Source organism: Bufo bufo, chromosome 3 (genome assembly GCF_905171765.1).
Source record: "Bufo bufo chromosome 3, aBufBuf1.1, whole genome shotgun sequence".
Lineage (NCBI taxonomy): Eukaryota > Metazoa > Chordata > Amphibia > Anura > Bufonidae > Bufo > Bufo bufo.
In genome coordinates this window covers 28,885,226-28,897,387 of record NC_053391.1, presented here as the reverse complement: position 1 = coordinate 28,897,387, position 12,162 = coordinate 28,885,226, and the positions used below count along the sequence as shown (strand labels likewise).

Genomic DNA, 12,162 nt, shown 5'->3' with positions numbered 1-12,162 from the left:
GGACAGAATCTCTCTGCACGCAGTCTCCAGCTAGAATGGAGGAGCGTTGTTCCAGCTAATCGCAGCGCTGGCAGGGGACGCCAAACACTGGCCTGACCCCGGGGGAGACAGGTGCTGACTAATTCAGCATCAGTCACCCCTGCAGCTCCATGAATGAGCCGGAGCTGCGATTGGCCGGTCTGCAGAAACCGGCGAATAGCAGCGATCTGGGCTGCAGGGGAGCGGAAAAACCTCCCTGTGCTTGTAGGAAAGATGGCTGCCCGCCGTGCAGAGCAGCCTTCGTACCCCGGTCACCGAACGATTTTGCTCAGGGACCGGGTGTACACAGCACCGTGCATGTACGGCGCTGGGATTTCTAACCCACTTTTCTGCGCCTTACATGTACGGCGGGCTGGTATCCTACGGGCTAACTTAATGGGCTTAAAGGAAATGCGTCACCAAAAATGGTATCTGTCGGTTAAAACCAAAGTGACACATCTCCATCATCCTCCTTATCATTTTCTTATTTTTTTTTTTATTTCTGAACATGATTATGGGGGCGGCCATCTTGCCTGAGCTGTTATTAACAGCATTTACATAGCCTTAAAAAAATTGCTTTACATCAGCCCCATGGGCCATAGACACAATGGTCAGGAGGGGACCATGGGAGAGTTTTCTGGGCATGCTCTGTGGTCTGCGCAGAGGTCATTGTACAGGGAATAGATAAGCTCTGACAATCACCTATCGTGAATGGTAGATCATGTCTTATCTATACACAGAGGTGGTGTCATTACAGGCAGGATTAGAATGACAGATAAGCAGATAACTGCAGTAAAGTGATCTGTACAGACCAAGAAGTGGAGCCTTATATTAGGCTTAGTGGCCACTGAGAAAACTGCAGGATTTTGGGTTTTAGTTTAAAGGGGTTCTGCACTTTGTTTAAACTGATGATCTATCCTCTGGATAGATCATCAGCATCTGATCGGCGGGGGTCCGACACCCGGGACCCCAGCCGATCAGCTGTTTGAGAAGGCAGTGGTGCTCCAGCAGCGCCGGGGCCTTCTCACTGTTTACCGCTGGCCGAGTGACGTCATGACTTGTATCAACTGGCCTGGGCGGGGCTAAGCTCCATTCAAGGGAACAGCGCTTAGCCGCGCCCAGGCCAGTGATACTAGTCGTGATGTCACGGGGCCGGCGGTAAACAGTGAGAAGGCCGCGGACCTGCTGGAGCGCCGCTGCCTTCTCAAACAGCTGATCGGCGGGGGTCCCGGATGTCGGACCCCCGCCGATCAGATGCTGATGATCTATTTAGATGATAGATCATAAGTTTAAACAAACTGCAGAAACCCTTTAAATATAAAAAGTGACATGGAAAACATAAAATATCAAAAACTATTTAAAAATATGTTAAACATAAAAAAGTGATTTTAACAGCAGGTCATTTTCTGATGACACGTTCCCTTTAACCTAATTGGCTTAATTCCACCGTAGTCCATGAATGTGACCACTGTCCTGACCATGCTGATATCATGCGTGTTTAGGGAGGAGGGGGTCACATGATGGAACTCGTGTTACTTTGGAAGCTCCTGGAGAAGCTGCTCCCTGGACCATACCATTTGACTGTCAAGTGATCTTTATTACTTATTAGGGTACTTTCACACTTGCGGCAGAGGATTCCCAGCAATCTGGACGCAAACGGATGCATTTGTGAGACGTATACGGATGCGGATCCGTCTCACAAACGCATTGCAATACTGGATCCGTCTTTCTGGTTGTCATCCGGAAAAATGGATCCGGTATTTTATTTATTTTTCACAGATTTAATGGTCTGAGCATGCGCGGACGGAAAGAACGTAACATTTGGGGCCGGATCAGGCATTAATGCATTTTAATGGAAATTAACGCCGCATCCGGCATTCCGGCAAGTGTTCAAGATTTTTGGCCGGAGAGAAAACTGCAGCATTCTGCGGTATTTTCTCCGGCCAAAAAACATAAGAGGGACTGAACTGATGCATCCTGAACGGATTGCTCTCCATTCAGTATGCATGGGGATAAAACTGATCAGTTTTTTTACGGTATTGAGCTCCTGTGACGGAACTCAACACCGGGAAAAAAAAAACGCTAGTGTGAAAGTGCCCTTATGGTACGTAACAGGCTCATTTTTACAGAGAAAAATAAATCCCACTGATCGAGAAACAACGGGGCTTCTTCTTTGGGTTGCGGCTTTTTCAACCTCGGCACGACTGATCACAACATCAAACGGCTTTTCTACGATCCCTGCCCTCGGCAGCACCTGGCAATCCAAGCCACGTCCCCCGTCAAATCTTAGAATCATGGGGGGAAATTTATCAAAAGTCAAAGTCAAATTTATCAAAAATGTATCAAAGCCCATGAGAGAGAGAGAGGAGTCTCCAGCGGTTCAGGTACTCGGCGTATTGTAGGTTCCCATCTCAGAAGGTCGCCTTGTCGTGGTATGTGGGCTCACAGAATTTGATCAAAGGACCTCAAGGACCAAAGATAGTAAACAGTGCAGTGATACACATGGGGGCACAAACATTTACATCCCATTTTTTTAATTCTTTTTTATACAGTTGTACTGAAGTTTGTGGTCCGCTACGCTTTTCCATACAGTCGGGGTAAGGTACCCTGAAAGGGTTACCTAATAAAACCTCCTCTCCCCCCCACGTTCATACTCATACTGCGCCGGTGATGTGCATCGCGGTCCAGCCATACTATTAACAGTCCAGCAACTGTAGGAAGGGGTTAAAAAACATTGCCTAAAACAAGACGAGCAATTCAAGGATAACACAAAAACGCCAAAACCTCACAAGAAAATCTGTTCTACCCGTCACATTGTACGGCCTCCTGCACACGGACGTTTTTTTTTCCCCGTTTACTGGCCGTTTTTTGAGTTCCGTATACGGTCCGTATACGGAACTATTCATTTCAATGGTTCCGCAAAAAAAACTGAATGTACTCCGTATGCATTCCGTTTCCGTATTTCCGTTTTTCCGTTCCGTTTTAACATAGAACATGTCCTATTATTGCCCTCAAATCACGTTCCGTGGCTCCATTCAAGGCCTATTGCACACGACAGTACGGCTTTTTCAGTGTTTTGCGGTCCGTTTTTCACGGATCAGTTGTTCCGTTTTTTGTTTCCGTTGTGTTTCCGTTTTTGTTCCGTTTTTCCGTATGGCATATACAGTATACAGTAATTACATAGATAAAATTGGGCTGGGCATAACATTTTCAATAGATGGTTCAGCAAAAAACGGAACGGAAACGGAAGACATACGGATGCATTTCCGTATGTGTTCCTTTTTTTTGCGGACCCATTGACTTGAATGGAGCCACGGACCGTGATTTGCGGGCAATAATAAGACATGTTCTATGTTAAAACGGAACGGAAAAACGGAAATACGGAAACGGAATGCATACGGAGTATATTCAGTTTTTTTTGCGAAACCATTGAAATGAATGGTTCCGTATACGGAACGCAAAAAACGGCCAGTAAACGGGGAAATAAAACGGCCGTGTGCAGGAGGCCTAAAGCAGATGTCGTACAGAGAGAAAGAAGGGAAGCTAGGAGGCAGATAAATGGCACATTCAGCTCTGCTACATAGAGGACTCGCTGAGAGGAGAACAGCAGCACACTGCAGGCGTCAGAGCTCCCACAGCATAGTAAAGCAGAGGCTGACAGCAACTACAGGGTTAATACAGAATACGTCCGCTCACACTCACCCTGACAGTACCCGACGTGTAATATGAGGGACACACAGAGCAGTATGGACATTTCCAACCCCAAAGTGAGCACCAGCTCCTGGAATAAGCTCTCAGACAGTGAGCTCTGCTGGGGGAGGAGGCTCATTATCCTCTGATGACGTCACCAGAGTGTAGAAAAGCCTCCATAGACCAGCAGGAGTGGTGGAGCTGATGTGCTAGATCTGCCCCAGTCACCTCCAAGTCCTATTACTGTGAAGTGGAAGCATCTAGGAATAAGAACAGCGTATGAAGCGGAGGATCACACAAGCTCCTACATAAAGATGTATCGCCGCTCACTACACATCCAGACTGTCTCCGGAGGTGACCTCAGCACAAAAACACGGCGCCGTCACGAAATTGGTTTTCGGTGACGGAGCAGCTGCATATCAGCCTAAGCTCTGAGCGCACAGTGCCAGGCGTCTGCTGGAGTGGTGAAAAGCACGTCGTTAGGGCTGGTAATAATTTTACACCAGCTCTACTAATGGCCATTAATAATTACTTCGATGTCCCGTAAGGCCGGTCTTGTCTCCTTCCCTCACACAGGAGGCATCGGTCATGCATAAGCAGAGCCCATCCCACCGGATGCCAGGCTAGACGCTGGCCAGGGTTGCCAACCGTCCAGAAATTTCTGGACAGTCCGCAAAAATTGGTGATTTTTTTTTCTTGTGTCTGTGAAAAAAAGATTGATGTGTCCGTAATTTTTTTTAAAGGGTGGTGGTACTTGCCTAGATTATTTTGGTGGTGACTATTGTGATCCTACAGCTCGCAGTAAATGGTGGTAAAGAGTTCAGATTGGTATATTGAGCTATAGAAATGTATTTCTTATAATCTTCTCCATTCATTGTTTTCCAATTTGTGTAGGCTGTCTGTGATTTTGGGATAAGTTGTCCTGAAAAAAGAAACATTCTGGTTGGCAACTGTAGTATACGGGAGTTGTAATACCCGTTACTACCAAAGGTCACTTGGTGTGCTGTCGTCCCTCCTAATTATGGGAAGTTGCTATATGTCAGTTTTATAAAATGTAATGTAATGTGTGTATTTTCCTGTCACTGAAACTTGCACGTACAGGCCTGCTAGGGGTGTCATTCCTACTTCTAGTCCATAGAGGGAGCTAGGGAGCCCTAGTTTATATAAAGCCCAGTCAGGGAAGTGCAAGGGAGACGGAGTCTAGTATCTGTAATCTACAGTTGGAGTTTAGACAATGTCTGAGACAAGTCCAGGCCTGAAGCCTGCTGTTCAGGAGAAGATTCCCTCCTGAATACCCATATGCAGAAGCAAGAACATCTTAGCCTAAGGGTCTGAGGAACCATTCAGAAGCTAGGAGAGACTGAGGCAAAGATCAGAGGAGCCAGAGATACTGAGAGAAACAGAGGAGGTACTTATTTAAGCCATAATCAAGGAGATAAAGCCAGACTTAGGTTAATGGGCCTTGGTGAAGAATTGCTACATTCCAGGATCAGACAGAGTTAGAGTGCAAGCTCCTTTGCTGCAAATCCTGCGTTCAACACTCTGTAATTACCCTGCTGTACTGAATTGCCTGCATCGACCGAATTGCAAAATCGACTGTATGCTGAGGAACTGCGTTTCCAATATTGTCTCTGCCTGCAAACTACTAAAGTTGAAGTTCTGTTTTAACACCACGTTTCCTCAATTTATTCCTGCATCCGCAAACGGCGTGCCACCGTTTACTTGGCACTGGCGTCACGAACTATTTCTACCTATACCTGCCCTTGCAGAGAGTCAGCTGTACCAGGTTAGTGTATATTGCACTACATCACCCAGAAACACCTACTGCGCACAACTTGAGTACGCTGCACCTCTCTTTTGGCGTCACGAACAGGATACGCACGCTTTCTAGTGCAAGGAGCGTGAACTTTGTGCCTTATACCGTTGCCCTGTGACCAAAGTGACAATTTTCCTGTTTTATTCAAGTGGACTTTGTGGACTAAAAATCATACCCAAAGTGTGTCAAAAACTTCTAAAAAGCGCTGTGCAGTATTGCGCTGCACAGAGGAAGAAAATCGCCGCATTGGAGTGTGGTTTTGTGGACTTTAAACATTCCTGCTTGCCGTCAGTGAATAGACGACGTTTGTACCTAAAGATGGCCGCTGAGCTTGCTGAATTTACTGCTGCGTCACCTTCATCCCGAAAAGGCGGGAAAAATTGGCGCCTTTCTGAGGAAAAAGCGGGAAGAAGGTCAAGGGCAGGCGCCACGGCTGATCTGGACATTTGCATGTCTGCCAGCATGGACACCGCCCTCCATATACTGGAATACCTGGGGGGCGGCCTCCCAGTGCAATGGGAGGAGCTGGCTACTTTAATTGACGCGACCCTATCGCTCTCCTCAGAAGGATCGAGCATGTTGAATTGTGAGCAGAGTGTTGCTGCGGCGTCCGCACCTGTAATTGAAAAGATGACCGACACCGGTGTAGAGCTAGAGGAGGCTCCACCGGCCTACGCTCCGGGACCGGAGCAACCCGCCTGCCGCACCAGGGAGAAAGAACCCGAGCCCTACTATGGCTCGTGGAGGGACTTTTTCCAGCCATCGTTCAAATGGTCTTCCCTGATGGCGGAGATTCGAGAGGCCGCTATCAAGCGAAATACCAAGACTAAGATCGTGTATGAGGAATTGAACAAGACCATACATGAGAAGCATACACACACCCAACCCCGCCTGGAAAGGAGAAAGGGAGTGGTGCTGTCGTTTGACAAATCCCGTGGCTACGGGTTTATTCAGGACTATCTAACTGGCAGAGACCTCTATGTCAATCGAAGGTCTGTCAAAAGAGACTACCTCCCTTCGTACCAGCACAGCCTCCGCGAGGGAGAGGAAGTGGAGTACACCCCTGCCGAGAGCCTGCGAGGCCCTTATGCGACTGCTGTGACCCGTCCCAAGCGAGCACCTGAGGACTGGGAGGCAGAAGAAAGAGAAGACTACTCTGGCTGCGAGCGAGAACCGGAACGCTCTCCAGAGCCGGCCCATCACGCCTTTCAGGAGCGGAGCTCCTTCATTGGGCCGAATGTCTTCTGGCAGCCAACCGTATTGGAAAAATGGGTGAGCCCCTACCCTTCCCCCGAGCTGCCTCGTCGGGAGAAGACTATATCAGAGCTGGAGCAGTTAAAAGGACTTAGTGCTACCTTTGAGAACATCCGGATGGGACGGAGACCAGATGCAAGTCCAGAACCTGAAGAGGCCGAGTCTGCGTCATCGGTGACTGTACCTGCGCCGGCGGCGCCAGCAGAGAACAGCGACTCCGACACAGAGAGCATCGGTGAGCAGATCGTCCGGCTGGAGGAGAAGTTGCGGGAGTTGCGTAAGACCTACACCGCCAGGATCCAGACACCGCCGAGGAAGGATGAGGTAAGGGTGCCTGTCACCACCCGCCGACCGCCTTCTGTTGTCACCGCTCCGTCAGTGCCCCAGACCGGACCCGCGATTGCCGTAAATTGCTGCACCCAGAGCACCGGACCGCTTGCTGCGGCGGTGCCAAGCACGTCACACCCTGCAGTGATCATGCCAGGGCCGGCACGGCCCACCAGAGGGTTCACCCCTAGGCCTATGGGGCCAATACCTATTAGGGGCCCCTTTACCCTACAGCTGCCCCCTGACACTGTTATGTGGGCACATCCTCCTGTAGAAGAATACTACAGACGGTACTTGCCAGCGGAGCCAAGTGGATATGATGTGCCACTGTAATCAGCCTGCTAGGCCTTTGATTTATTTCCTAAGAAGTTAATGTTAACCCTTCCAGGACAGGAGTCCTACGTTTCTGGTCCTTTGTTGCGGCTGCCAGTTTGTCCACGGCTCAGTGGTAGGTGTTGACCACTGAAATTACAAAGTCAGCAAGGCCAGGCTTGTTTTCCAGGATCTCCTGCCTGCTTTTGGTACCCCCCACGCCAAGTTGTGGCCTGTTCCTTTGTTGCACCTTTTACCCTTCACCCCCTTTTCAGGTTGATCAGGGGTTTTTACAGCACTTTTCCTGCTGTCATTTTATTGTGCAACCTGTCACTAAGGAACCGTGCCCGGAGACAGACTCAAAAGTACCTGAGCCTCTGAGATTCTTATTCTTTTAAAAGTATTGTGCCCAGGGATGGACTCCACCTCATGAGAGCCTCTGTGATTTAATAAGAAATAACCTGGGTACGGACTCATGTTTGTTATTTGAGCCTCCAAGAACTTTTATACCGTTTTCTACTGTTTTATCATGGACTTATTCATTGTCATGGACTATCCTGGTTCTAATGTTACGCTGTGCCAGGTCAGCGCCCCCGTTCCATTCACTATCCTGAGAGAAGAGAACGACGCCCCTTGTCACTACCCTTCACCTTTGCCAATTGGACCTGATGTAAATGTAAATGCAGATGAATTACATGTATGTATGCCTGCATGTCTCTATTTTCTATTTCAGGTAGACATTCCAGTTGGGCGACCCATGATGGAGTACGAGGTCGTACTCAGCTTAAAGCAGTGGGGTATGTAGTATACGGGAGTTGTAATACCCGTTACTACCAAAGGTCACTTGGTGTGCTGTCGTCCCTCCTAATTATGGGAAGTTGCTATATGTCAGTTTTATAAAATGTAATGTAATGTGTGTATTTTCCTGTCACTGAAACTTGCACTTACAGGCCTGCTAGGGGTGTCATTCCTACTTCTAGTCCATAGAGGGAGCTAGGGAGCCCTAGTTTATATAAAGCCCAGTCAGGGAAGTAGAAGGCAGACTGAGTCTAGTGTCTGTAATCTACAGTTGGAGTTTAGACAATGTCTGAGACAAGTCCAGGCCTGAAGCCTGCTGTTCAGGAGAAGATTCCCTCCTGAATACCCATATGCAGAAGCAAGAACATCTTAGCCTAAGGGCCTGAGGAACCATTCAGAAGCTAGGAGAGACTGAGGCAAAGATCAGAGGAGCCAGAGATACTGAGAGAAACAGAGGAGGTACTTATTTAAGCCATAATCAAGGAGATAAAGCCAGACTTAGGTTAATGGGCCTTGGTGAAGAATTGCTACATTCCAGGATCAGACAGAGTTAGGGCTCTTTCACACCTGCGTTATTGTCTTCCGGCATAGAGTTCCGTCGTCGGGGCTCTATGCCGGAAGAATCCTGATCAGTTTTATCCTAATGCATTCTGAATGGAGAGTAATCCGTTCAGGATGCATCAGGATGTCTTCAGTTCCGGTACGGAACGTTTGTTGGCCGGAGAAAATACCGCAGCATGCTGCGCTTTTTGCTCCGGCCAAAAATCCGGAACACTTGCCGCAAGGCCGGATCCGGAATTAATGCCCATTGGAAGGCATTGATCCGGATCCGGCCTTAAGCTAAACGTCGTTTCGGCGCATTGCCGGAGCCGACATTTAGCTTTTTCAGAGTGGTTACCATGGCTCCCGGGACGCTAAAGTCCTGACAGCCATGGTAAGTGTAGCGGGGAGCAGTGTACTTACCGTCCGTGCGGCTCCCCGGGCGCTCCAGAGTGACGTCAGGGCGCCCCAAGCGCATGGATCACGTGATCGCATGGATCACGTCATCCATGCGCATGGGGCGCTCTGACGTCATTCTCGAGCGCCCCGGGAGCCGCACGGACTGTAAGTATACCGCTCCCCCGCTCCCCGCTCCTACTATGGCAACCAGGACTTTAATAGCGTCCTGGCTGCCATAGTAACACTGAACGCATTTGGAAGACGGTTCCGTCTTCAAATGCTTTCAGTACACTTGCGTTTTTCCGGATCCGGAGTGTAATTCCGGCAAGTGGAGTACACGCCGGATCCGGACAACGCAAGTGTGAAAGAGGCCTTAGAGTGCAAGCTCCTTTGCTGCAAATCCTGTGTTCAACACTCTGTAATTACCCTGCTGTACTGAATTGCCTGCATCGACCGAATTGCAAAATCGACTGTATGCTGAGGAACTGCGTTTCCTTTATTGTCTCTGCTTGGAAAACCTACTAAAGTTGAAGTTCTGTTTTAACACCACGTTTCCTCAATTTATTCCTGCATCCGCAAACGGCGTGCCACCGTTTACTTGGCACTGGCGTCACAAACTATTTCTACCTATACCTGCCCTTGCAGAGAGTCAGCTGTACCAGGTTAGTGTATATTGCACTACATCACCCAGAAACACCTACTGCACACAACTTGAGTACGCTGCACAACTCTGACGCTGACCATCTGTCCAGCCTGTCCCTCAGACCGCTCCTCAGGATGGTTGAGCCTTGCTGTTCTGCTCCACTGTGTAATTATCTATTTCTTGATGAAGCTGGGACTTGTAGTACCTCATTATTCCAGTGTGTGTAAGCAGGGCTGGGACAAGGTCCACCACCAACAGAGGCTGAGCTACCCAAGTGCCCCCCCCCCCCCCAACTTGTGGAGTCTTTACTAAATACTTACTGTTGTAATGACACATAAATATGCACAGTTTAATGTACCAATTAACTATAGCTCTAAACAAATGCACAACCTCTTTAGATCCATATAAAGATAGAAATAAAGTGCAAAAACAAGTCATATTAGGCTACTTTCACACTTGCGTTTTTCTTTTCCGCCGTAGAGTTCCGCAGGGATCTCAAGTCTCCCTCTATTAGATAGTGGCTCGTGTGTGAGACAATATATCCCGGAAAGGTTTACTGATAGCAGAGCAGAGAGATAAGAGAAGTGACAGGACACAGAGTTTACATTACAGGTTGAATTAACCCTTTAGTGTCAAATTGGCTTCTCAAGGAGATCTACAATATATGTTAAAGGCATCCCTCCTTCTGTCTCATTCAGTAGCTATAGAACTATTGAGAGAGATGTATTTTTTTTTTTAAATACATTTACACATTTAACCCTCCATTTTTAATTATATTATTTACCCCAGTGTTAAATTCACCCCCTCCCCCCTGGATGCTTGTTTTTTTTCCTACAGTGGGGTAGATAATTACACACAGGGTTTTAAAGAATAAACTTCCTGACTCCGACCAAGAGCCGACTCAGCGAGTCAGTAAGTGAATCCAAGCATCCGCGCATGCGCATTGCACCACCTAAGCTTCGGTTCACTTGCTTCTTGTCAGCTCAGCGAATGAACCGATTCATGTGAAAGATCCGAACTTCCCATCTCTAGTTTACTCGCAGTAAACCTTTCCGGCAACCTGTAGCAGTGTCTCCTTCTCGGTGCGTGCGCACAGTGCAAGAAGAAGCCGATGCCAGCAGTCTGCAACGGCGCATCAGACTGAGCCTGTGCGCACGCGCGGGATCTCAAAGTGGGAGCGGGGGGAGGGGCACTGAGGAGTAGAAGGCTTTTATAAGGCCACCTTAGAAATCAGAATGCTGCCCTGGACATGAGCAGATGTTTAGCTCACAGGGCTTATAGGTGGTGACAGAATCCCTTTAATCATATACAGAAATAGGATAATTTGGGGCAGGGTAATGAGCCCCGTCCTCCACACCATAGAGCACAGTGTGCAGATACTGCAGATGTGTGCAGCACAGTGTGCAGATACTGCAGATGTCTGGAAAATGGAATAAAAAGTTTGTGAAAGAAAAAAAAAGAAAACCTCCCTGAAATGAGGTTTTGCAGGTTGGGATGTATGAGTTCCGTCACAGGGGCTCTAAACCGGAAAAGAACTGATCAGTTTTATCCCCATGCATTCTGAATGGAGACTAAGGGCTCTTTCACACCTGCGTTATTGTCTTCCGGCATAGAGTTCCGTCGTCGGGGCTCTATGCCGGAAGAATCCTGATCAGTTTTATCCTAATGCATTCTGAATGGAGAGAAATCCGTTCAGGATGCATCAGGATGTCTTCAGTTCAGGACCGGAACATTTTTTGGCCGGAGAAAATACCGCAGCATGCTGCGCTTTTTGCTCCGGTCAAAAATCCTGAACACTTGCCGCAAGGCCGGATCCGGAATTAATGCCCATTGAAAGGCATTGATCCGGATCCGGCCTTAAGCTAAACGTCGTTTCGGCGCATTGCCGGATCCGACGTTTAGCTTTTTCAGAGTGGTTACCATGGCTGCCGAGACGCTAAAGTCCTGTTTGCCATGGTAAAGTGTAGCGGGGAGCGGGGGAGCAGTATACTTACCGTCCGTGCGGCTCTCGGGGCGCTCCAGAGTGACGTCAGGGCGCCCCACGTGCATGGATGACGTGATCGCATGGACACGTCATCCATGCGCATGGGGCGCTCTGACGTCATTCTGGAGCGCCCCGGGAGCCGCACGGACTGTAAGTATACTGCTCCCCACTACTACTATGGCAACCAGGACTTTAAAGGGCTTCTGTCACCCCACAGTTAAATTAGTTATATTGCGATATATGAAAATATAATTGTGTTACTTACATTGATCCAGCAGTTTATTCAAAAAACGAAGTTTTATCATATGCAAATTCGGTCTCTACCAGCAAGTAGGGCGTCTACTTGCTGGTAGCTGCTGCAGAAATCCGCCCCCTCCTCTT

At 48.4% G+C, this 12,162-nt stretch overlaps 1 protein-coding gene and 1 long non-coding RNA gene across 5 annotated transcripts in view; both read right to left on the bottom strand.

Moving 5' to 3' along the window:
- Positions 1-3,877, bottom strand: part of LOC120994439 (nectin-3-like protein) — a 130,765-nt gene extending 126,888 nt beyond the window's left edge. For all 4 annotated transcript variants that reach the window (XM_040422997.1, XM_040422998.1, XM_040422996.1 and 1 more), the window contains exon 1: positions 3,721-3,877. In XM_040422997.1, the coding sequence (XP_040278931.1) occupies positions 3,721-3,847 (127 nt within the window). In that variant the 5' untranslated portion in view covers positions 3,848-3,877. The remainder of the gene's footprint in view (positions 1-3,720) is intronic.
- A 230-nt stretch (positions 3,878-4,107) lies between these two features.
- On the bottom strand, positions 4,108-10,022 carry LOC120994440. Its single transcript, XR_005777416.1, has 2 exons — positions 9,884-10,022; positions 4,108-4,658 (listed from the first exon to the last, which is right to left on the bottom strand). It is a non-coding gene; the product is annotated as an uncharacterized LOC120994440 (long non-coding RNA).
- Positions 10,023-12,162: the final 2,140 nt, after the last annotated feature.